Source organism: Astyanax mexicanus, chromosome 2 (assembly GCF_023375975.1).
Source record: "Astyanax mexicanus isolate ESR-SI-001 chromosome 2, AstMex3_surface, whole genome shotgun sequence".
NCBI classification, from domain to species: domain Eukaryota; kingdom Metazoa; phylum Chordata; class Actinopteri; order Characiformes; family Acestrorhamphidae; genus Astyanax; species Astyanax mexicanus.
In genome coordinates, this window is record NC_064409.1 from 3,170,202 (window position 1) to 3,196,899 (window position 26,698).

At 37.2% G+C, this 26,698-nt stretch overlaps 1 protein-coding gene and 1 long non-coding RNA gene across 5 annotated transcripts in view; both read right to left on the reverse strand.

The window, feature by feature from the left end:
• The window catches only part of atp2b1a (ATPase plasma membrane Ca2+ transporting 1a), a 242,731-nt gene that overhangs the window by 180,904 nt on the left and 35,129 nt on the right, over positions 1-26,698 (reverse strand). For 2 of the 4 annotated variants that reach the window (XR_007437937.1, XM_022671778.2), the window contains exons 5-21: positions 25,759-25,884; positions 22,478-22,642; positions 17,634-17,672; positions 15,668-15,823; positions 14,579-14,793; positions 13,512-13,754; positions 12,262-12,503; positions 8,057-8,294; positions 6,709-6,888; positions 6,535-6,622; positions 4,845-4,951; positions 4,528-4,719; positions 3,651-3,864; positions 2,690-2,901; positions 2,449-2,556; positions 1,250-1,438; positions 601-687 (exon numbers count right to left, since the gene is read on the reverse strand). Coding sequence is in view for 3 of the 4 variants with exons in the window: in XM_022671778.2 (XP_022527499.1) it covers positions 601-687; positions 1,250-1,438; positions 2,449-2,556; positions 2,690-2,901; positions 3,651-3,864; positions 4,528-4,719; positions 4,845-4,951; positions 6,535-6,622; positions 6,709-6,888; positions 8,057-8,294; positions 12,262-12,503; positions 13,512-13,754; positions 14,579-14,793; positions 15,668-15,823; positions 17,634-17,672; positions 22,478-22,642; positions 25,759-25,884 (2,801 nt within the window). In the remaining variant the exon portion in view is untranslated. Of the gene's footprint in view, positions 1-521; positions 688-1,249; positions 1,439-2,448; positions 2,557-2,689; positions 2,902-3,650; positions 3,865-4,527; positions 4,720-4,844; positions 4,952-6,534; positions 6,623-6,708; positions 6,889-8,056; positions 8,295-12,261; positions 12,504-13,511; positions 13,755-14,578; positions 14,794-15,667; positions 15,824-17,633; positions 17,673-22,477; positions 22,643-25,758; positions 25,885-26,698 lie in introns of all 4 variants that reach the window. The other 2 variants (XM_022671780.2, XM_022671779.2) reach the window with 2 other exon arrangements.
• Positions 1-26,698, reverse strand: part of LOC125799090 (uncharacterized) — a 229,757-nt gene that overhangs the window by 6,998 nt on the left and 196,061 nt on the right. The gene's annotated exons all lie outside the window — the stretch shown is intronic.

Sequence of the window (26,698 nt, forward strand, 5' to 3'; positions counted from 1 at the left end):
AGCTAGGCTTAGGCTGGTTTTATCAGAAAGAGAGTGATCGGTCTTGATGTTGGTGTGACCATGGGCATATACTCAAAACATTTACACACAGATAGGACTATTGAGCGGTCACAGAGCCCAGTGAGCACGCGCAGAAGGACCGAGGCACAGCAGCAGCTGCAGACGCAACAGACACAATGCTGACCTGTTAGAATGTCTAACACACAGTTTATCGGAGAAACCCAGCCAAAGCCATCAAACAGAACATGGACACAGAGACCTTGGCCTCGCCGGCCTCAGAACAATACACACAGATATCTCCAGAAAAATACACAGCAGCACTTATTAAATATATATATATATATACTTAGAAGCGTGTGGTGGATGTTTTTAATTCAGACTCACTACAGTTTTATATCTATAGATATATATATATATCTTTATTTTATTCTGATTGGGACATTAGGAGAAGAATGCAGAACGTTAGGCGTGAAGTGAAGGAGGAAATGTTAATTGTCATGCACTAAAAAACACGCACTCACACCCCACAGTGGCAGAAGCTGTGTTGGAGGCAGTGGCAGTAGAAAAGGCTACATGTGTAGGGCTAGAAACATTGGTTACATCGTGCTGTTGGCTGGCGCTGGAGGGGTGACGCCTGAGGGCCCCCTGAAAGGAAGTGCCGCTCTGGAACGCACTCACTACATCCATCTGCAAGGAATCAGAGAGCATGACAGGAAGGCCCAAAGAAAGCACACAAGAGTAAAGAGAGAGAGAGAGAAAAAGTGCAAGAGAAAAAGGAAGGAGGAAAGAAAGAGAGAGAGAGAGAAAGAAAGAGAAGAAGAAGAATTGGGGAGGGAGGATAGAAAAAGAAGGGCACCCATATAAAGAGTAGACAGGGACAGGCAGTAGAAGCTGAGAGAAAAAAAAGGCACTGTATGGAAAATATAGTTGAGGATCCCAGTCAATCATTAAAAAGGTATACAGTAGTTTCCTTACAGGTGTACTAAATACCTATAATACCTAATACCTAATTCACCAATGAATCAAATCTATGCACAAATCTGTGCACGCGGCCTAACCTATATCTAATCACCATCAAGCTAGCTATCACTGCTAGCACTAACTAAGCGTAAAATGGAACAATGCAAAAGAACCAAACCCTTAAAATGCATAGAGTTCCTGGGTTTTACGGCACCAAAAGATAATATAAACGAGATAAACGAGATAGTTAAGTGGAGATAATTGGAGATAAGCAGCCCTGTGAGTTTACCTGAGTCTGTATCCGGTTGAGACCTCGGAACCAGAGGATCTGCCCTCTGCGCAGCTCACGCTCAGCATGATCGATCTCGTCCAGGTCCTCCATATCCTCCAGCTCTTCGTCCGGGATCTCCTCCTTCTGCGTACCGTGACCCGCCGTCTTTAGGAACTTCAGGCGACTGGTGGGAATGGAGGAGATGACCTGCACACACAGGCAATGGGAGCAATAGGAGAACACTTAACTGGATAAAAATGGATATAAATACTACATTTCTCTTGTGAAAATCAGTGAAAATTCAAAACACAAAGCACTTATTGCAGTTTCCATATCTGCAATGTATCAAACAACGGATAAACATGACCTCAATAATGTGTGATAACAGTGATATTGTCTATTTATCATATTTTTCGCGCTATAAGATGCACATAAAATCCTTTAATTTTCCCAAAAATCGCAGTGCACCTAATGTATGAATTCTATCAGTCAGGTATTAAGCAGCAGTAAACTAAAGCTATATTATACTAGTATTATCGGCCTGTAGCCTGCTGCTAACCTCAGCTAGCACTGCTGGAGCAGCATTAGCAACACTACCAGCTAACAAAGCGATAAGTGCTAGATCTTTTGCAGTTCAGAGGCGAGTATATCTGTAGTATAACTGTAGTCTGCACGTTTACCGTGTTAAAACAAGCTATGTGGAACAAACTGCTAGCGGTTACCCACTAACGCTAATGCTCCAGCCTTAGTGCTGGAGATATTTACGAATCTAAGCTTACTGTAAATAAACAGAAGCACTTTACTCACCTAAACAAGCAGTTTATAGGAGAGGAATCTGTGTAAATTAACATTCAGCACTTGTTTTTTTTTATTATTATAGTTTTGTTTACTTAGCTTAGCTTTACAAATTGGTTGTCTCTAAAAGTGTATGAATGAGGCAATTAATGGTCTTAAAATTATCATTAATAATTTTGTTTATTGCAATAATTATCGAGACTGGACTATCTGTACTGTATGGTTTGAGATTTTTTTTTATTTTATTTAAAAATATAAATCGAATTACACTTATTTATTCACAGAAATCACACTAATACTTCTAATACATACTAATACAGTCCACAGACTGACCACTAGGGGGAAGTGCTCCATCAGTGTTGAAAGCCAAACTCACTTACATTAAATTCATCTTTAGACCCTTTTAAACACTGTAATCTTACCTGACCCCAGAGGAGACAGCCGAAGCCCAGGAAGACGCACCACAACCACTGTTCAATTGAAAGGCCAACACAGCTGAAAGGCTTTCCTCCAAACTGCACGATGACAATCTGACAAGATAAAAAAATACAAAATACATTACATTTCTCATTAGTTCATCATTTAAAGCTAACGCACAAAATACAGGGATTTAATTTTTCCTTATTCCCTTATTATTTGAGTTAGCACTAAATTAGCACCTACTTGTATAACAAAAGTTCCAAAGACGATGGAACAGAAGATCATGTTGTTGAAGATGCCATCGAATACGTTCCTCTCGCCGTGGATCTTACGGGCGTTAATTTCATTAAAGAGCTGCATCATGACGAAGGTGTTGAAGACGATGGTGTAGTGTTCAGAGGGGGGAGCGTGCAGTGGGGCATTACGACCACTGTCTATATCAAACATCCTCTCACCTAAGAGCGAGAAACGGGTTAATTTAAGATCATAAAAATAATAAAAATACTGTAAAAGTACAGAGTAAACACATCACATGAAAAAAGTTACTTTATTTCAGTAATTCAGTTTAAAATGTGTAAAACTCATGTATTATATAGAGGTATTACACACAGAGTGATCTATTTTAAGTGTTGGTACTTTTGGAGAAGTGTGGGCAGTGTGCCAAGTCCTGCTGGAAAATGAAATCTGCATATCCATAAAAGTTGTCAGTAGCAGAGGGAAGCTGTAAGATATGAAGTGCTGTAAGATTTTGTGGATAAAACAAAACTGCACTGACTTTAGACTTGATAATAAAACACAGTGGATCAACACCAGCAGATGACAGACATGACTCTCCAAACCATCACTGATCATCAGTAAATTTTAGAGTAAAAGAGTGGAGAGAGACACAGTCCAAGCTGTTTTTATGGAAAATCTTACAGCACTTCATGCTTTCCTCTGCTGAAAATATATATGAAGATGCAGATTTTATTTTCCAGCAGGATTTGGAACACTGCCAAAAGTATCAATTTGTCTTATATCACTCTGTGTGTAATACATCTATATAATATATCTATCTAATTATATAATATCAAATTTTTGAGATGCATCTGCAATTAATTTTGTACTTTTATCAAACTCAAGATTAAAACTAACATATTAATAACTAGCTGACAGTATTTATTTCTGTCTTTAGTTGAAGTACTGAAGTACTGTTCCCTCCTACCTGCGAACAGCAGAGTGAAGATGATGGTGAGCTGGTAGACTCCGTGGCCCAGGATGTTCTTCATCATGGTTCGGGAGATGAGGGGCTTGTTGCGTCCGTATGGTTTTCTCAGCAGCAGAGACTCTGTGGGCGGTTCTGTGGCCAGAGCCAGCGAGGCAAAGGTATCCATAATCAGATTTACCCACAACATCTGCACTGCTTTCAGAGGTGAGTCCTGGAAAGAGGGATAAATGATACGTCACATAACCAAACACATAATTCCCTACAGAACAGACTGACTACATTTTAGCATCTGAAAAAGAATATTCTATTAATTACTTAAATAATTGTTTTTCAATTTTTAGTTAACCTTTTTAATTTTGGTTTGTTTTAGCTTAGTCTTCCTTTTATTCTTTTATTGTTTAGTTGCTGCTTATTATTTATTTACTCCTTTATGATCTTACCTATGATTTTTAAGATGCCTACTAAATAGGTAATTATATTTTTTATGTTATTTGTTTTTTGATCTTATTTTAAAATATCTTATGTCTCATTAAATGGGTCTTTTTATTTATTTTTTCTTTGACAATCCCTTCCCTATGTTCTGAATGTACATTTTTACATTCATACATTCTAGAATTTCCCCTCGGAGACCAATAAATTATCTACATTGGTGTAAAAAAGTATTTTAGCCGAGCATTTACAACAGGGACTGAAAATACATTTAAATTAAATTAAAATAAAGTATTTAACCAGGTGAGCTAAAATAAGGAACTTTATTAATTTAAATGGTAAAAGCATTAGAAAAACAAGCTAAAAATATAAGATTTAATTAAGAAGAATTAAAATAATTAACATGCAATATTTCCAGCCTATCAGCAGAATGGCAGTGTGTTACCTGTGTGATGCAGGCTCCAGTAAAGGCCACGATCACAGCCACTATGTTGACAGTGAGCTGGAACTGAAGAAACTTGGAGATGCTGTCGTAAACATTGCGTCCCCACATGACTGCTTTAACGATGCTGGAGAAATTATCATCGGTGAGAATGATGTCAGACGCCTCTTTAGCCACGTCAGTGCCAGCAATGCCCTGAGAAGAGAACAGAAAACGCACATTTACCTGCATCTGCAAACTAACAGGGAGGGTTTTGTGCCTAAATATAAAAAATACAAGTAAAAAAAATACATTTACATTACATAAATTACATTACATACCATGGCAAATCCAACGTCTGCCTTTTTTAAGGCAGGGCCATCATTGGTACCGTCTCCTGTTACTGCTACTACCTGCCTCTGTTCTATTACAGTGCTGTCAATGATCCCTGAAACATAAAGAGAAATAATGTGTGTGGGTAAACACATATAACGCAATCGAAACACTTGCTTAGAGCATAAATTTTATTAATATTTTTATATACACAGGCTTCCTAAACATTCTCAATTATGTAATGATAGTTTAAATTTTCCATACTTTTCCAGTCCTGGAAATGAACAAAAATAAAATTTCATTTTTTTTCCATAATTCCATACAAATATGTTATTAATTATTTAAGACATATTGGAAAATACATATTTTTCCATAAATTAGTTTCAATTGTCCATACTTTTCCCAGACCTGGTAATTAATTTAAAAATTCCATACTTTCATACGAATATGTAATATATAATTAATTTGTAAATATTGGAAAATCCATGTTTTCCATAAAATAGTTTTTCATACTTTTCCAGACCAGGAAATGAATAAAAATTAAATTCCATACTTCTATACAAAAATGTAATATTTAACTATTTTGGAAATATTGGAAAATATTTCCTTTTCTATTAAATAGTTTTCTATTAAAATAATTTTCCAGAGCGGGAAATTTATAAAAAAAAAAATAAATAAATAAAATGAGATACTTTTCAATAAAAACATGCAATATTGGATAATTTTGGAACAATTGGAAAATACATGCTTTGGCATTAAACAGTTACTATGTTTCACACTTTTCCAGACCAGCATACATCCATATTTTCATATACTTCCATACAAAAATGTAATATTGGATGATGTGACGGGCACATGTCACTCCGCTGCTCATTGAGCTCCATTGGCTACCAGTTGATGCTCGCATCAAATTCAAAGCTCTTACAATCGCCTACAAGTTGATACAGAACAGCTCCTTCCTACCTGCACTGATCACTCCTGAAGGCTTACGCTACCTCCCGGCCGCTGCGCTCCTCCAATGAACGTCGCCTCGCTTTACCAAACAAACATTCACACAAAGCAATCCAGACTGTTCTCATACAGAGTTCCCCAATGGTGGAACAAACTACCTTCCACTACCAGATCAGGAGAATCTCTCGCTATCTTTAAGAGACTCCTGAAGACAGAGCTCTTCAAAGAGCTCTTACTCTCCTAACACCTCTAACTAACTACCTTCCACTACCAGATCAGGAGAATCTCTCACTATCTTTAATAAACTCCTGAAGACAGAGCTCTTCAAAGAGCACTTACTCTCCTAACACCTCTAACTAACTACCTTCTACTACCAGATCAGGAGAATCTCTCACTATCTTTAATAAACTCCTGAAGACAGAGCTCTTCAAAGAGCACTTACTCTCCTAACACCTCTAACACACTAACTACTTCTAACCCCATATCCTTCTTCCCCTCCTTCACTTCTCTATCCCTTTATTTCCCTTCGACCTCCTTTAAGCCCTATCTAAAAATGGGTTATCTAAATTCCTATTACTTTTGTACTTCATTATTGTAAGTCGCTTTGGACAAAAGCGTCTGCCAAATGAAATGTAATGTAATGTAATGTAATTTTGATAATGTTTTTTTCTGTAAAATAGTTTCATTTTTTCATATTTTTTCATACTTTCGTAGGAACCCTGTTAACAGTAATAAAATGTAGCATACCTTTAACTAATGTGTGCTTGTCTGTGGGTGAGGATCTTGCTAGGACTCGTAGTTTGGGCCAGATTTTGTCGATGCGCTCCTGTTCGATCTGTAAAGAGGGATTTATATCAGTCAGTGTTTTTGAAGGATTGCGAGTAGTGTGCAGTCCTGCAGATACAGCAGCTCTACGCTCACCTCTCCCTTCTCGTTGCGTATCCGCCGATTGAATTCCTTTCCCTCCAGGCAGAGAAAATCATCTCCAGGCTGCAGGATGCCGCATTTGGTTGCTATGGCGCGAGCGGTGTTGATGTTGTCCCCGGTGACCATGCGTACCGTGATCCCGGCACGCTGGCACTTTCTAATGGCGTCAGGGACCTGGAGGAAAAGAGCTGGGTCAGACTGCTGTTAGCAGCTACAACAACCTCAGTACTCACATTATGCAACATGCATATTCAACAAACACCTCAGAAGCTCAGCTCTTTCAACTAACAAAGAAACTGTAAAGAATAAGAAACATTTAAACTGCTGCTATTTACATATACAGTGGTGCTTTGGAACCTTTAAGAATTTCTTATATTTCTAGATCAATTTAACTTAAACATCCAACAGATTTTAGTGCTAAAAGTAGATAAAGAAAACTAGGGCTGTACGTTATTGGGGAAAAAAAAATTACACTGCAAATGTTTTTTCGATGATATATAGCGCGATATTAAACAATGCAGGGCCCATGATGTCACCAGCCACGCCCCCACCGATCAAAAGCTGAGTTGTTGGAGCAAAGCTCTCAAAACCCAAGGAAAACAGCAAAACAACCGTTATCTGCCTTTCTATGAGGTATTTAAATGGCTTTTTAAAAGATAAATAAGAGTGTTAGTTTTTTCTGGGATTAAAAGTGTGAAGTCAGCTGTAACTGGAAATATTTGCGCTGCAAAACTGTGCTGGACTGAGGAGCACAGCTTTCAACATGTGCTCACGTTTACAAGCACGTGCCCAACCATGTGGATGGAGGCCATACAGTTACTTATGTTTACTCCTGCCTCATTTCCTTTGTACAGAACAGCTTTAACTCTGGGATGTTGGTGGTTAAAATGGTTTCCTCACATTAACTGATCACACTTCAGGTCCTTCCACAACATTTCTATTAGATTAAGGTCAGGACTTTAACTTGGCCCCATTCCAAAACACTAACTTCCTTCTTCTTTTTGTTTTTAGAACATCTAGAACATTCAAGAGCATCAACAGACCTCTCTTTTAACTCTTTCTCAGAAAATCTCCTTTGTTCATGCCATGATGAACTAACTGCTAATCCTAGAGGTTCACATACTTTTGCCTCTCACAAATAATTAATATTGGATCATGTTCATCAATACATAAATGAGCAGGTATAATATTTTGGTCTTATTGGTTTAACTGACATATCTTTATCTAATTTTAGGACTTAAGTATGAAAATCTGATTATGTTTTAGGTCATGTTTATTCAGAAATATAAAAATTCTAAAGGTTTCAAAAAGAAGAGATGTACGTAGTGGAGACTGCTCGTACCTCTGGCCTGACTGGGTCCTCGATGCCCACCACACACAAACAGGTGAGGCTAGTGAGAATGTCACTTTCATTTTCCCAGTCTGGTTCACCGTCTGAAGCAGGGAAGTCCCTATAGGCCAAGCATATCGTTCTCAGACCTTCAGAAGCCATCGGCTCAATAACCTTCTTTACCATGTCGTCCCGGTCCCTGGGTCGGAACACCTTGGCCTCACCAGTTGCTGTCAGTATCTTATAACACCTAGAGGAGCGGAGAAAAGGAAAGATAAGAGGAAAGTTTGAATAAAAAATAAAACGTATATTGGTTGTCAGACAATGGTTTCAACAGAAATCTAATAATCGCTGGCGCCCACGAGAGAGGCTGCCTGTTCTGTCTGTCTGTCTGTCTGTCTATCTATCTATATGTCTTTCTATCTATTTATCTGTCTAGCCATCCATCTATCTGTCTATCCATCTATCCATCCATCTATCTGTCTATCCATCCATCTATCCATCCATCTATCTGTCTATCCATCCATCTATCCGTCTATCCATCCATCTATCCATCCATCTATCTGTCTATCCATCCATCTATCCATCTATCCATCCATCTATCTGTCTATCCATCCATCTATCCGTCTATCCATCCATCTGTCTTTCTATCTGTCTTTCTATCTATCTATCTATCTATCTATCTATCTATCTATCTATCTATCTATCTATCTATCTATATGTCTTTCTATCCATCTATCTGTCTGTCTTTCTGTCTATCTATCCATCCATCCATCCATCCATCTAGTTACTAACTATTTTGGCAATAGTATTGTACAGCCAGTAAAAGCAACCTGTTATTAATAATAATTATTATATTTTAACCACACAAAAATGCAGACATATATAAAGTACTAGACATCCAGACTTAAAAGTAAAAGTAAGAGTGCTCTATCAAAAAAGTGACTTGAGTAGAAGTCAAAGTGTTCTTTAAGTGTAAGTACTAAAGTATCCAACATTTTTTGTACTTAGGTATTGAAGTAGTAGTTTAGAGTAAAATGTAGTAGTGAAGTCCTAAAAGTAAAAGTACAGTAGTGTGTTATGTAGTTATTTAAGAAACCGCTCACTTTAGTGATAATGTGGGTTTGGAATGACTTCAAAAATTTCATTTTTAGAACTGTAATGAGTAACGATGCATAATATTACTTAGATATTTATAATATTTAATCAATAAAACAAGAGTGCAATAGATCAGCACAGCAGTGACAATATTACACATTATAGCACAAACTTTGAGTCTATTATAGCTGTTTATTGAAAGATTATAATAATCTTATAATAATCTAACCAAAACATATAATAGTTCTATTCAATGGCCCACTAATTATACACAACACTATATAACAGTCGAGGAACATCATTAACCAATAATTATTACAGAGTTAAATGCACAAAAATAAAACATTTAAAGCATTTCAGCTGACACTCTTATTCAGAGTGACCTACAAGGTGTGGGCCACTGTAGTGTTAGGAGTCTAGCCCAAGGGCTCTTATTGGTGTAGCACAGCATTCAGTCACCCAGATCGGGAATTGAACACCAGTCTACCACATACAGGTGCTGGTCAACGAATTAGAATAATTTGAAATAGTGCAATCATGAAATTCTTTGAATGCATTTTTTGTGCAGAAAGCAAATCAGGTGTTCACCGCACCTGTCCTACTCGTTAGACTAATCACAGAACTCGTTACCTGGAAAATTTGCTCAGCTGAGCTTTCCAAAAGGCCCATTTAGGCCATTTAACTGTGACACTGTTGTTTTATTGAATTAGAATAATGGAGAAACCGTTTCATTGAATTAGAATAATTTTTATTATAATTACAATCATCACTTTCTCAGTATTTTGTGGCTGCCCCCTTGGCTTGTACGACTGCCTGAAGTCTCCGCGGCATCGATTTGACCAGCTTGTCGCAAGTTTCCGCACTCACAGCTTCCCAGGCAGTGGCGATGTTCTGCTTCAGTTGGTCCAGCGTAGTAGGCTTTCTGTCGCGAATTTTCCGCTTGACGATGGCCCAAAGGTTTTCAATGACATTGAGGTCAGGTGAGTTGGCCGGCCATGCCAAAACTTCAAGCTGTTTTTTAGTGAACCAATCTTTGGTCGACTTTGCCGCATGAGCCGGTGCAAGATCCTGTTGAAATATGAAGTCTTCTTCGCCGAACTGTTCCTCAACAGTCGGAATCAGGAACGTTTCCAGAACATCTTGATATACGGCAGCATTGACAGTCTTCTTGAGGAAGAGTTTCCCTACACCTCGAGCGGACATGCATCCCCAGACCATAACTCTCTGGGAAAACTTGACGGATCTTTTCACACACTCGTGGTTGTAGGTTTCACCACCACGACGCCAGACACGAGGACCTTGGTCACCGAAGGAGATGCAGAAGCGTGATTCGTCACTGAAGACCACTTTCTGCCAGTCTTCAGCAGTCCACTCGCCGTGTTCTTTGGCCCACTTCAGCCGTTTCTCCATTTGTTTCTTGTTCAGCATCGGTTTTACTGCTGGAACGCGAGATTTGAAGCCGAGTTCGCGCAGACGACGGTAAGTGGTTGATCTGGAGACGTCAGCGCCGGTCTGCTTGTTCCACAAGTCGGTGAGCTCGGAAGTGGACTTGAACCGGTTGCTGACTGCGATCTTTCTCAGCTGCTTGTTGTCGCGAGCAGAAGTTTTTCGGACGCCGGAACAGTTGGTGCGCTTGCTGCAGTTTCTCTTGAGAGCTTTGCAGACGGAAGACTGGCTGATGCCGAGCTGCTCAGCAATTTTAGTTTGGGTCAAGCCTTGTTGGCGAAGGGCTTGAATTTGAGCCACTATTTCGGTTGAGAGGTCGCGCTGCTTACCCATGATTGATTTTACAACTTATAAATTCTACTCAACCCTGACTTTATACTGCACAGTGAACACTCTTCACAGAAAACAAAAATTCGAGCATTTATTCTAATTCAATGAAACGGTTTCTCCATTATTCTAATTCAATAAAACAACAGTGTCACAGTTAAATGGCCTAAATGGGCCTTTTGGAAAGCTCAGCTGAGCAAATTTTTTTCCAGGTAACGAGTTCTGTGATTAGTCTAACGAGTAGGACAGGTGCGGTGAACACCTGATTTGCTTTCTGCACAAAAAATGCATTCAAAGAATTTCATGATTGCACTATTTCAAATTATTCTAATTCGTTGACCAGCACCTGTAGTACTACACCAACCATTTATTTAAAGTACAAAGAACAATAGATATTGGATTTATTAAGAGTAAATTATAGACAATAATTTGATAATGTAACTCATAGAACGCCTGTCAGCCAATCACATTGCAGGGTTCGGACTAACTGTGCACTTTTTTTCACAAAAAACGTCAGTGTGCCTCTTAATTCAGTGTGTCTTATGTATGAATTCTACCAGAAAGGAAATTAAAGAGCAGTAAAGCCACTCTATTGAAGTACAGCATTAAACAGGAGCTTCAGTTTAGTTCTCCAGCACCGAGACTGGAGTAGCATTAGCCGCTAACCACTATTTCCCTGTTAAGAGGTGAGCATTATATGCCTGTTGCCTATTTTTAACCCCGGCTAGCACTGCTGGAGCAGCATTAGCCTTACCCGCGAACCGTGTTAGCTCTTCCGGAGTTCAGAGGTGAGTATTATCGGCCTATAGCCTGCTGCTAACCCCGGCTAGCGCTGCTGGAGCAGCATTTGCATTACCTGCTAACAGTTAGTTGCTAATGCTCCAGCCTTAGGGTTGGAGAAATTTGTGAAACTAAGCTTACTCTAACAGATTTCAGGAGAGAAATCTGTGTAGATTTACATCTAGCGCTCATTTGACTTTAAAAGAAAGTCTTTTTTATTACAGTTTTGTTTATTTAGCTTAGCTTTACTTAGTTAGCTAACCCTCCCCACCCCCCACCACCCAGCGATGAGACCTGCTGAATTAGAAGTGTCTCTGAAAACAGCATTCAGTCACCCAGACTGGGAATTGATCACCAGTCTCCCACACAGTACCACACCAACCATTTATTTAAAGTACAAAGAACGATTGATATTGGATTTATTAAGAGTAAATTATAGACAATAATTTGATAATGTGACTCATAGAACGTCTGTCAGCCAATCACATTGCGGGGTTCGGACTAACTGTAACTGTGGACTTACTTTTCTATAATATAGATATAAATAAATTTTCACAGATGCCTACTTTTTGAGTAGAATCTCCGAGGCTCCTTTGCTGAACATGCGGAAGCTTCCATCAGGGTTTTTCAGCACGGTGCTCATGGATTTCCTGACAGAATTAAAGGTGTAAACCTTGTATAACTTCTCCTCAGGGATCTCGTTTCGGATTGGTTGATAGTCCTTTTTCAGATCCAACACAAAGCCAAGCAAGGCACATTCTGTTTTATTTCCCACCTGACGAGGCAGCCCTCCTTCTTTCTCAGGAGACTACAGAAAAACAGAGAGGAAAACAAAGAAAACGTGACGAAAAATCTGTGACGTAATTAAATAGATAAACCATAAAGACTGTGCACTAGGGGTGTGACGAGATATCGTGCCATGAGATCTCGCGAGATTAAAATGTGATGATATTTCTCGTCAAGCTTAAACCTGTCTCGCGGGAGAGAAAAAAAAAGTTTAATGTGGACTTTTTAGGAGGGATCTGGCAACCCAGTAGCAGCGATTGTGAGAGCAGCTCTCAGCAGAAGAGGAAAATTCGGGCATTTGTATAGAACAGAGGTCACTAATGGGCGGACCGCGCTCCGGACCCAAACGTTGCACGACAAAATCTGTCCAGAGAGGCATTTCTTCTTCTTCTTCTTCTTCTATATTTTTACATCATTCAGTTCAAACAACCTTACAGGATATAGCACTTAATTATTTAATATAATTAAATACCCCTGATATAGAAGATGCTTCTGCTACTTTTAAGTTGTATGTCTGGCTGCATTTTGGTTCCAGTGGAAACAATAAACGGTAACAGAGTGACCAACAAGACACAAACCATATATAAATACTGTAAGTAAATCCTACACGTGACTGTTTCATAGACAGCTGTACTAATCCCTTAGCTCTGTACTGTATTTAAAAAAATGTTCTGTCTCTGTTTGCACTTCAAGCATAGTCTTAATATGACTGGTTATGGTTCTGCATAGTTAAAATACAAGATATTTAGGAGAAAAAAAACACAAACCATAGTCTTAATATGACTGGTTGTGGTTTGCACTATATAAGACCAAGAAAAGTTGTATTTTTTAGAATCAATGTGTGAGAGAAACCAGTCTGTTAGGTTTGCGGTATTTGATTTTGTCCAAAAAAAAAAAAAAAAATAGTTTTCTTTAAAATTAAATTTTTAAATCTCGTCTCGTGAACCCAATATTGTGTCTCGTCTCGTGGTATTAGTGTCTCGTCACACCTCTACTGTGCACTGTGTAAAATAGGCGCAGGTTTACTCACCATGATCTTGGTGGTGTACGCACAGTTCACGCTAATCCCAAGAACAAGCAGGTCCATAATACTGCCGGGGATGACCTCGGGCTCGGGGACCCTCCTGTAGTGCTTGTCTGCGATGTAAGCTTGAACCACAGTCATCCTGTTCATGGTCAGAGTTCCTGTCTTATCTGAACAGATGGCAGTGGCATTGCCCATGGTTTCACAGGCATCTAAATGCCTCACCAAGTTGTTGTCTTTCATCATTTTCTAGATAAATAAGAACAACCAACAAAACAAGATTATTAATATAAAACACAGGAGGAATTTGGGAATCATATTATAAATAAAAACAATACATTTAATACAAGATGATGCTGCAAATAGACATTACTGTACATTAATATACATTTGGAAAATGACTTCAAAGGAAAAAAACTACAAAGTTAAGAACTAGCTAAATAAATAAAGTGATCATTAGGGCTGTGTCATATCGTATCGTACACGATAATATCGTCAAACGATACGATATTATACCCTTAAAATATCGTGCCATATCACCCATCTCATTTCCCATTATATATCTACTAGAGACTATAGAGATTATATCTGTCCAGTATCATTTATTTTACTTTAATCCTGGATATATAGAGATATTTGGAGTGCATTGTTATTAGTATTATTAGTATCATGACTAATAATTCTGGATCATTGACTTCTGTTACAAATCTGATAAAATTCTTGTACTTTTTAATATCTCACATAGGGGTGTGCAATACTATATTGTATTGTATGTAATATATATATATATATATTCCTTGCAGTGTATAGTGTATTTTTGAAATATTTTATTTAAAAGTGTTTTGTCATATCGCCAAGAGTATCGTTATCGCGAAAATATCATTAAAAATATTGTGATATTATTTTAGGGCCATATCACCCACCCCTAGTGATCATTCCAGAGTGACTTAAAGATCTGTGATTCAGTAAAAAAAAGCAGGTATTGGTCCAACATGGCAACCCTGGAAAGTGTTCAGATTTTATAGACTTCTACTCATTTTAGCTTGTTTTAAGAAAGAGCTGGAGGTTCATACTTTGACAGAGTAAGCCAGAGAGATGGTAACAGCAAGAGGCAGACCCTCGGGTACAGCCACCACCAAAACGGTCACACCGATGATGAAGAACTTCACGAAAAACTGGATGTAGATGGGCGTGCAGCTCTTCTCCCAGGCAAGGCCTTGCACCCAGAAGGTGTTCACTATAAACAGGACTATCAGAATAATGACGGTGATGGCAGACATCACCAGACCTGCACAGAAACCAGACAAGCACATCTTAACACTAGTAGTGTCTCAACAGTCTTACAGAAAGGACAGGAGAGAACTGCAAACATGCATAGAAATCAAGAAATTAAGGAGCAGTAAAGTCACTCTGCTGAAGTACAGAGTTATACAGGAGCTTTGTGGTGTCTTCTCTTGAACTCAGTGCTCCTCTCAAACTCAATGACCCAGTATTCTATTGTATGGAATACAAACTCCTAATACATTTTCATATGAATACAGCGTTTTTACCATTTTAATACACCACAGCTTCAAGTTAAGTTCTCCAGTACAGAGACTTGAGTAGCATTAGCATAGCTAACCGCTATTTCCCTGTTTAGAGGTGAGCATTTTATGCCTGTTGCCTATTCTTATCTCCAGCTAGCACTGCTGGAGCAGCATTAGCATTACCCGCGACCCGTGTTAGCTCTTTCAAAGTTCAAAAAGTGAGTATTACCGGCCTGTAGCCAGCTTTTAACTCCGGCTAGCACTGCTGGAGCAGCATAAGCATTACTCGCTAACAGTTAGCTGCTAACAGTTAGCTGCTAATGCTAATGCTCAAGTCTTAGTTTTCAGGAGAGAAATCCATGTAGATTAACATGCAGTGCTCATTTGACTTTAAAAGAAAGTCTTTTTTATTACAGTTTTGTTTATTTAGCTTAACTTTACTTGCTGAATTAGAAGTGTCTCTAAAAAAAGCTTACAATACAATGAGCCTTATTTATAAAAATAGACAAAAAAAAAAAAACGTTAATCGATAGTGTACCTTATAATAAGGTGCGCCTTACAGTGGACAAATATGATAAGTCAGGAATAAGGAGGAGGAGGATTCTGAAATTAAGGTGAAATCTAAGATCTTCTGACCTGCTTTGCCGATTTGGACAGCTAGTTTGGTCAGCTTTCCCTGAAGAACGGATTTTTCCTTCTTTGGCAAGTTGGCTTTTCGCTTCTCCTCTGCATCTGCTCCTTCATCGCTATTCAGCGGCTGCATTTCCATCGCAGCTCCATCTTGAGCTTTAGCTATACAAGACAACAAAACACAAGAGAGAAAAGAGAGACTTTTATTATATATTATTATAAAAAAAAAAACATCAGAACAAATTACTGGCTCCAATACACAAAAAACAAACACCAATCTCACTATATAGTAGCAGTGGGAATTACAGGACGTCTAATAATACGAAAATAATCACAAAATGTTTTTGAACTCTTGAACCATCACAATATTTATTTTAATCCAGTGTTGTTGCATTCATTTTAACCAAGATCTTGCAGCAGCATTGATGATGGTAGAGTCTGACCACTGCACAAAGCCTCTCTTCTCCATCCAGCACATCCCAAAGATTCTCAATGAGGTTAAGATCTGGACTCTGTGGTGAACTCTCTCTCAATACATGTGTGAAAATGATAAATGATGATCTCATGCTCCCTGAACCCTGAACTCTTTCACAATTCCAGACCCATGAATCCTGACCTTGTTCATCTTGGAATATGTCCGTGTTAATCAGGGAAGAAAATATTATCCATTGATGGAATAACCTGGTCTATAATATTCAGTATATTCAGGTAGTCATCTGATCTCATTCTTTCAGCACATACTGCTGCTGAACCTAAACCTGCAGACCAACTGCAGCATCAACTAACCCCACATCATTTACTTACTTACATCCAGGTGGAGACTTTTTTTTACATACAGTTACAGGCAATGGATGCATACATGCATACATATCATCAGATAGCATAATTAGCTCTAATCCACTTAAATCAGCTTTTTCTTGCCTTTATGATGCACTGGTAGGCAAAGCCAAGTAATATATTAACCCTGTCCATCTGTTTATCTATAATATCATTATGTTCCAAGGTCAAATATATGCTGAATACAATGAGGCGTACAAGTGGGTATTAAATAAAAATTAGTATATGTGCAAGAATTTGTAAAGAAGTATATTTGTCTGTTCATAATTTTACTATATTCTTACATTTTTGTTGTACATTTGTAAGGAGACTTTCTCCTTCTACCATGTATTTTTTGCTCTAAAAATAATAATTCAAATTGTCAGCTTGTTATTAAAGCTTCAGAGCTTCCTAAAATTATAATTTTCTCCCTAAAAATATAATTCACACTATATGAGGGTTAATCAATCACTAGTTAAAAAGGTCTGTAAGTGTAAAGTTTTATAAGAGTTGCTGAACAAGAGTTTATCTGACCAGGAACCCAGGAAAAAGCAATATACACACTCCACCATGCCCAGCTACTATTTCTCTGAATTTGCTATGGCATGACTGTACATGCATGGGTTGGAGCCAAAAGATACGCAAGGCCCAGCGTGTGTGCATGTGTGTGTGTGTGTGTAATGTGTGCTATGTGTGTTCTGTGATATTCTGCAGTGGAACGATGGGTCTGTTCTCCACTCGCAGGGTTTTAATCCTAGTCTGAGGGATTAAACCGCATTCCTGGCAACATGGTGGTGAGAGAGGCTGTGCAGACGGCACACATGCAATCCCGCATCTGCACCAAACACAGACCCAGACCCAGTAACACATAATACACACCAGATTTACTGTTATCAACACCAGCCTGAGCCTCCTCACTTCTCTCAGAGTAATCAGCATCATCAGAGAGGAGCACAGACACCCATACCAGAACGCAGAAGCTTCATCTCACGCACTGTATTCTCTGCAGTCACGTGCACCGACTGCTTTAATGAATATCCAATAATACTAATGGGTTAAGGGAACGGTTGTAATGCAAGCTGCAGCACCACCTCAGAGACTGCCAGCTAAGACAATACGCCATTCATTACGCAGTTAAATCAATAGAGTTACTCACCTTTCTTTCTGTTCTCCACTGAGCCATCTTGCTTTTTGTCTGTGGAGAGAAAGAGGGGATTATAAACGAATATTCGGAAACTGCTTTTAATAGAGAACACCATTTACCTATTTGAACATACAGCTCTAGAAAAAAATATAAGAGAGCACTTAAAAATGATGAGTTTCCTAATTTTATCAAATTGAAAACCTCTGGAATATAATCAAAGGGGAAGATGGATGATCACAAGCCATCAAACCACCAAACTGAACTGCTTGAATTGTTACACCAGGAGTAAAGCAGCATAAAGTTATCCAAAAGCAGTGTGTAAGACTGGTGGAGGAGAACATTCTAAGCTGCATGAAAAAGGTGATTAAAAACCACCAGGGTTATTCCACCAAATATTGATTTTTGGACTTATAACAACTGTTTTTTTTTTTGTTTTTGCATTATTTAAGGTCTAAAAGCTCTGCATCTTTTTTTTGGTTATTTCAGCCATTTCTCATTTTCTGCAAATAAATGCTTTAAATGAGAATATTTATATTTGGAATTTGGGAAAAAAGGTTGTCTGTAGTTTATAAAATAAAACAACAAAGTTCATGTTACTCAAACAAAAACCTATAAATAGCAAAATCAGAGAAACTGATTCAGAAACTGAAGTTTTTTCCAGAGCTGTGTTTTAAGGTTAAGCTAAAATATGGAACTTCATAAATGACAAAGCCATAGAAATTTAAAAGCATGAGAAAAACAGAAATCAAACAAACAAACAATTTAAGATTAAATTAAGATAAAAATAAAATAATTCAGAGGAGGATAAACAGACAGGTTAAAATGTAAAGCAGTCAAATAAAAAGAAATAATTCGATTATAATTAATAACTAAATACAACAAAACACAAATAAAAAAAAATATAGTGGAGTAAAAATTTAAGTAGCTAAAAATTACACTAAATATAAAAAAAAGAAACAGTAGAATTAAAATGAAACAGTAAAACAGAGGAATTAAATAAATAAAAGCATGAAATATAAATAATGAATAAAAAGGTAAAAAGGCCAAAAGGTTAAATAAAGAATAAAATATGTAAAAAGGACTAAATAAAAAAAATAAAAAAGGTAAAAAGGCCAAATGGGAAAATAGGGAATTAGGACAAAATTAATAAAAAGGAAAAAAATAAACACTTAAATAAAATTATAATAAAATAATGATTTAATTGAATAAAGTGAGAGACAGTGCACAGAAAAACAGATGTGTGCTGAGGCCTCACTGCAACGGGAAAATTCAATACTGTTGCCAAGCCAAAGACACGCCTGACAAACACACACACACACACACACACACACACACACACACACACACACACACACACACACACACACACACACACACACACACACACACACACACACACACACACACACACACACACACACACACACACACACACACACACACACACAAACACACACAAACACACACAAACACACACACACACACACACAAACACACACACACACACACACAAACACACACACACACACACACAAACACACACACACACACACACAAACACACACACACACACACACACACACACACACGTTGACGTGTGTGTTCACTGAACCAGAACTTGTCCCCCAGCCTCTGTGAGCACTGAACTACTAAATATCTAGAGGCATTCTTTGAACTGCGACCACATGTGAGCTCAAATTCATTAAAAGGCCGTTAGCTAATGGAGCGCAGCAGAAATCCCTGCAATACACTCATTCAGGGATGTGAACGCTTTTCTCTGCAAATAAGACACGATTCACATTTACAAGAATAAAAAACACTGAGTAAAAATTATTACTGGGTCCATTTGGCCCCAGTTGGATTGCACTGGCAAAACAAACAGAAGCTAAAGTGAAAATCATTTGTACATGCAGAGCTGCAGTCCAACTAAACTCACCAAAACGCATTTAACAAAACAGTTTTTGTTTTAGTTTTTTTTTTTAGCAAGTTCACCTTTTACTTTATGGTTGATTATATAGTTATGAAATAAGCAACACTATTATATTTGTGTGGTGTTACATTTTTGTCTCAATAGTTTGAATAAACATGCTGAATGCATCGACACACAGCATTGTTTAGACAGATGATTCTATTGTTACATAACCAAATTACTAAACTGTGCACGTTACAAAAATGCAAATTAAACCAAATTTAGACATTAAATATGGCTTGGTTGTAGTCATTATGCACCTTATCTAGATGCAATTTTATATTATTGTCCTGCAGCTATGTTTTATGTATCTGATCATTTTTGGAAACAAAAAAGTATACCTTACATAAGCCATGTTATAAACCCAGATTATTTGAATGTGATAATTATTACAGGTGTATCCAAATGGTTTTAGTGCTCCCTGCAGTCATTTACCATATTTTTTGCACTATAAGGCGCACTTTTAAGCTATATACCATATACCATATTTGCACTACTGTTATATACTATTTATACTGTCATTCCATCTCAATCACCATCAATATTGCACTATTGTCTTCCGTCTTACGTATGTCTATTGTGTCTTGTTGTATTGTACATATAGTGTCTCCCACTCTTTTATATTATATATTTCTTTTTTCACTTATATTTATATATCTATTTCTCCCCCACACCACTGCACCTTGTTTTTGTCTCATGTATGTCTATTTGTGTCCCTGCTGTATTGTACCCATAGTGTCTCCCATTCCCTTTTATTATATCTATTATCTGTACTTGTTGTAAAATTGGGAAGGAGAGTAACGTAATTTCAATTCTCTGTATGTCCTGTACATATGCAGTATTGACAATAAAACTACTTGACTTGACTTAAAATCTTTAATTTTCCCAAAAATTGCCAGTTCTCCAACACCAAGGCTGGAACAGCATTGGCATTAAGAGTTAACCAAGCTAATAGCTAGCTCTTTTGATGTTCAGAGGTGAGTTTTATTGGCCTGTAGTCTGCTGCTAACCACAGATAGCACTACTGGAGCAGCATTATCATTTGCCACGAACTGCAATGCAGTGCTACCTCTTTCATTGTTCAGAGGTGAGTATATTGGAGTACATGGGACAAACCTTGGGACACGCAGGGTTCCTTAGTGAAGGGATGTCGTGCAGCATTTACTAGCACCAACAACAGCTAGCGCAAGCAGTTATTCGCTAGTGCTAATGCTGCTGCACAAAGCCTTAGTTAAAATCTGTAAATCTTACAGCAAGTTTGCTGTAAATAAACGGAAGCGCTTTACTCACCAAAAAGGAGAGAAATCTGTGTAGATTAACAACCAGCGCTTGTTTGACTTTGAAATAATTTTGTATTTTGTTTTATTTTAAGAATTGCAGTTTTGTTTAAAAATAGACCAAAAAAAAAACACATTTATTGATACTGTACCTTATAGTGCAAAAAAAACAGTTTTGTCAGTAAAGAGATCAGCACCTTTTACCTTATATAAAACCTAACCTAACAGAACAACAATTATCTTAATCCTGTCTAAATTGGCATGTTGGTAAATATTTCAGCACTGTAAATTAAGTGGGTCAGACGAGTTTTGAGAAAATATGCATAACCTCAAGTGTTATGACACAACATTACAATCCTGAAGATTTTCCATAGGGCTTCCCAGAGGAACCAGAGGAGCCACACTTCTAAAAACATTTGTCAGAATAAAGTCTCCTACACTCTTACACCAAAAAGATACTAAACTGTTCCTTAGATTATATTTTTTTGATGATGAACAAATGCCTGTGGAGATGAGTGTGGTGTTTTGTGGAAACTGTGTCTCTATCTTCACTGGGACGGAGAGTGTCTGTTTTAAAATACTCCACATTAAAATGAACTAAAGTTTCAATTTAATAGCTGCATTAATATGTGTTTATTAACTCCTTAACTGTCAATTTCTGCTGGTTGTTTCACACCTACATATTTTGGATTGCATTTCAAGCTTGAACTTAAAATTAAAAAAAATATGTTACTGCAAATCTTAAAAAACCCTTAAAGATTTCAGAATGTAAATAACGTATTTTACTGCAGAAAAATGGTTTTGTATCACCTACAGTTCTGCTAAGGGGTTAACTGTAAATGAGAATTGTAGCGGAAGTTTTGTACTGATAACAAAAGCTTAAGATTAGCACTATACAACCATTGGACGTAGGGGTGGGCGATATGGCCCTAAAATAATATCACAATATTTCATGGTATTTTCGCAATAATGATACACTTGGCGATATGACAATGTAAAAAAATAAAATAAATAAAATTAAAATACACTATACACTGCAAGAAAAAAAAAATAATATATATATATATATATATATATATATATATATATATATATATATATATATATATATATATATATACACATCCAGAATGTCATGATAGCAATAATAATTCTAATAATGCACTTCAAATATCTCCATATATCCAGGATTAAAGTAAAATAAATGATACTGGACAGATTTAATCTGTCTCTAGTAGATATATAATGAGAAATGGAATGGGTGATATGGCACGATATTTTAGGGTATTATATCGTTCACGATATTTAAAAAGTTTGATGATATTATCGCGTACAATACGATAGGGCACACCCCTAATTGGACGCCATCTACCCTATAGCTGCCTATATGTCAAATATATAGAATAAAAGTGTGTTCTATCAAATCAAATATTATCTCGCGGTCAGTCCCACTTAGCTTGTTTTTAGCACAGTAACGCCCAGACTATATATAGTGTGAAAAATTCAGTAGTATTTCCTTGCAGATCACTGCAAAAAAACACGGCAAGCAAGTAAAAAAAACATGGCTAATTATGCCAGCAGTGTGTAATTAAATAACACAACCAACATACTTTTCTTCTCCTTCTTCCGCTCTTTTTCTTTCTTCTTTTCCTCCTTCTCCTCATCCTCGTCATCCTCCCCTCCCGCCCCTAGCAGGGTGAAGATGATTCCAGTTTGGGAGTTGACTCCAATAGCAGTGACCAGCATTTTTCCAGAGCCCTCCATGACATGGGTACCTGTAGACAGGATGAGACGCAGGTGAGGGCATGCCACCCGAGTACAATAAACACAACAGCCTACACACAAACACACACAAACACACACAGTGTGTGTGTACTCTGATTTCTGCGTATTTAGCACCTAAATATGGGCCGAGTGTGTTCAGCAATCAAGAACTGTAACGGGGTTCTTGCACCATTTTAAAAGTCAAATTTAATGCTTCTTAAGACCTTTTTTAGAAAGCAATAAATATAATTTAAGACCCAAATATGTAGTCACATTTACTTTACTATACATTACTATAACATTACTATGAACCTTAGTTCTCTCCCCGGTAACGTAGCTAGCTCGTCGTTAATGTTTTTATGTTAGCTAGCTCTTCGCTAACCTTAGTTCTCTCTCTGGTAACATAGCTACATAACTTGCTGCTAATGTTAGTATGTTAGCTAGCTCACCGCTAACATTACCTAGCTCTATGCTATTTTTACTTCTCTACCCGGGAACGTAGCTAGCTCCCCGTTCATGTTATTGTGTTAGCTAGCTCTACACTAACCTTTGTTCTCTAGTAATGTAGCTACATGACTCGCTGCTAATTTGAGTATGCTAGCTAACTCACTGCTAACGTAAGCTAGCTCTTCACTAACCTTTGATTTCTCTTTGTTAATGTAGCTACATAACTTGCTGCTATTGTTCGTACGCTAGCTAGCTCACTGTTAATGTAAGCTAGCTCTATGCTAACCTTAGCTACATAACTTGCTGCTAATGTTAGTATGTTAGCTACCTCACCGCTAACATTACCTAGCTCCACACTAATCCTAGTTCTCTCTTCATTAATGTTGCTACATAACTTGCTGCTAATGTTAGTATGTTTGCTAACTCACCGCTAATATTACCTAGCTCTATGGTAATCTTAGTTCTTTCTTCATTAATGTAGCTACATAACTTGCTGCTAATTTTAGTATGTTAGCTAGCTCAACGCTAACGTAAGCTAGCTCTTCGCTAACCTTAGTTTTTTTTCATTAATGTAGCTACATAACTTGCTGCTAATTTTAGTATGTTAGCTAAGTCTCCGCTAACATTAGCTAGCCTTAGTTCTCTCTTCAATAATGTAGCTACATGACTTATTGCTAAATGTTAGTATGTTAGCTAGCTCTCCGATAACCTTAGTTCTCTCCCCAGTAATGTAGATACATAACTCGCTGCTAATTTTAGTATGTTAGCTAGCTCACCGCTAACATTAGCTAGCTCTTTGTTAACCTTAGTTCTCTTTCTGTTAACGTTAGCTAAATCACTGCTAAAGTTAGCATGTGCTTTCACATTAGCATTAAACACACAGTCTGAAAATATAAGACCTACAGCAAATTTACAGTAAATTTAAGACCATTTTAGACCTTAATTATCCAAATTTTTTATTTAAGACATTTTTAAACTTTTTAAGGACCTGCAGGAACCCTGTATAAGACAGGAGAGTCATCTAAATGACCCAAAGAAAAAGCTCTTCACATCATCATCATCTCTACTGCAGGTCCCCTCTGGATAACTGCTGGTCTGTCCCACCACAGAAGAACCGGAGGACGCTCTGCAGCAGTCCCAGAACTGCTGCTGCTGCTGAAACACTAATCCTGTGGGCCTGTTCACGCACACACAGACACTCAGGGGACTTGTAAACTCTGAGACTCTGATATCACAACTATGGTTCACATTGGAGGAGAAAAAAAAAATAATAAAAAAACAAAACAAACATAAGAAAATCAGCCATTAGAGGAGCTGTGACCATTATATTGTGACCCTCTATATTGCATGGTGTTGCCCTCAGGCAAAAAAAGCTCATTTCGGTTTAATACATTGTTTTTCTAACGTACTTATTAATTTATTTTATCCTTAACCCCTTAAATGTTTCATGGCATATTTATTTCCAATATAACGAGGTGTACAAGAGGTTCATCAATAAAATTCTGCATGTGTGCAAGAATATGTAAAGAAGAATAAGACTGTTTTCTGTTATGATTACTATCTTCCGTCTGTAATGCACTCAAACAAGACTCAAATAAGTAAATGAATAAACAAAAAAGAAATAAATAAAATAAAACAAACAAATATATAACTGGTATTGAAATGATTTGTTTTATGCTGTTATTTCTATCCTATAACTTTTTTTATTGTGTTGAGTTTCCTACTACATTTTCCTGTCATTTTCATGCCTGTTCTGCATCACCTGAATACTAACTTGTGTCACCTGTTAACTATTACTATTAGCTCACAGTAGCTTAGCATAGCGGAACTCTGTTTTTAAAATGTTTTGCAATCCCTCCTTTGTTATCAGTTATTTCTATTCTATATAACTTTTTTTATTACACAAACCATATGCAGTAAAATAATTAGGGGGAAAAAAGTGTTTACTCAGGTTCATTAGCTGGGATACGGATCAAATCAAATCAAATGTATGTATATAACCCTGTATTTTAATCACGTTTTTTTTGTATGCATCTTGGCATCATGTTCTCCTCCTCCACCAGTCTTACACACTGCTTTTGGATAACTTTATGCTGCTTTATTCCTGGTGCAAAAATTCAAGGAGCTTAGCTTTTTCCCCCCAGAGCTATATTTGCTTTTACAGACCTTTTGGTTGCTGTTTATTTGTAGATCTTTCTGTCTTTCAGTTTTCACTTTAATAAGTGAAAGAGCTAAAGCATGCTCTGTTGAGCTGAGCTGAGATAATGCGACTGACAGTCATTTAAAACCATTTAAAACACTTTTTTCATTGTACGTTTTGAGTTATCGATCATTTGTTCTAAGAAAACCCATCAGTTGTTTTTTAGCATCTGAGTAAATCTGAGAGGACTGAGGAGACTATGATTATGGCTTTGCTTATTTCAGAATGAGTGAAGTGATTCTGCTTCTATCAGCTATCAGCAGTCACGTCATTTAAAAAAACACTAGTGACCCACTTCCACTGCCCATGTCATACCAGTAGTGACTTCAGCACACTGATGTGGTCAGTGCACAAAAATGTGAGGATTGTGTCACTGTTTAAACACTGATAGATCTGACTGTATGAGAGAAACTGAGCAGCGGAGATAAAAGAACACAGCCAGAGAAAGAGAACATGCATTAGAAAAAAAAATGTATGTACCTGACAACAGCATAGGATCTTTCTCCAGTGTTTTCTTCACGTGATCCGACTCGCCTGTGAGAGAGCTCTCATCGATTTTGAGATCATTCCCTTGTATGAGAACACCATCAGCAGGTAAGAGGTCACCTGTAAAAGAGAAAAAGCACGAAAGACTTGGTTTAGATTATATATTTATATAAAGAAAAGAAGAACCTATGCCTAGTACCATGACTAATGTCAGATATGGGCTAGAGTATAAATAATAAGAGTACAAAAACTAAAATCTCTTCAGCACTGAGCTGTGGAGCACTGGAACAATGTTCTCTGAGATGACTGTGCTGGATGCAATCAAATTCTCACAACAATGCAAATAAAAACCTTTGTAGTCAACCTTCCATGGACAGTAAAAATTGTTACTCCAACCAAAGCAGAAAAAAAATATATAATTAAAATTAATACTAATGACAAAAAACTCTGATTATATAATAACTATTGATTAAGCATATAGATCACATTTTCTTCTATACAGTCTTCTATATATATATATTTGTCTCATTGCATGACTACTTGGTACGTTTAAATTAAAGTATCTAATGATTCATAATGAATCTCACTAACATACACTATTTCTATTTACTTAAATAAATAAAGTCATTTATTTCAATTATCAAAATGATTAATACAAAAAGGGTCATATTAAAACCAGCTACAAGGAAAGCAGAAACAAGGTGGTTATAATGTTATGGCCAATCAGTGAAAAAAGTATTTATACAGACTGTGTTTGATCTTTATATAAATACGTATAAAGTATTATGCGCGTTATTTATCTCAGGGCAGATTCATAAGCTTTGTAAATTAGAATATTATAATGTGGTGAGTTACTGAGTCTAACTGAGAGCTTTAAAAGAGGAAATAATCTAAATAAAGTGTATCTGCTTATTCTAACCAACCTTAGAAAGAG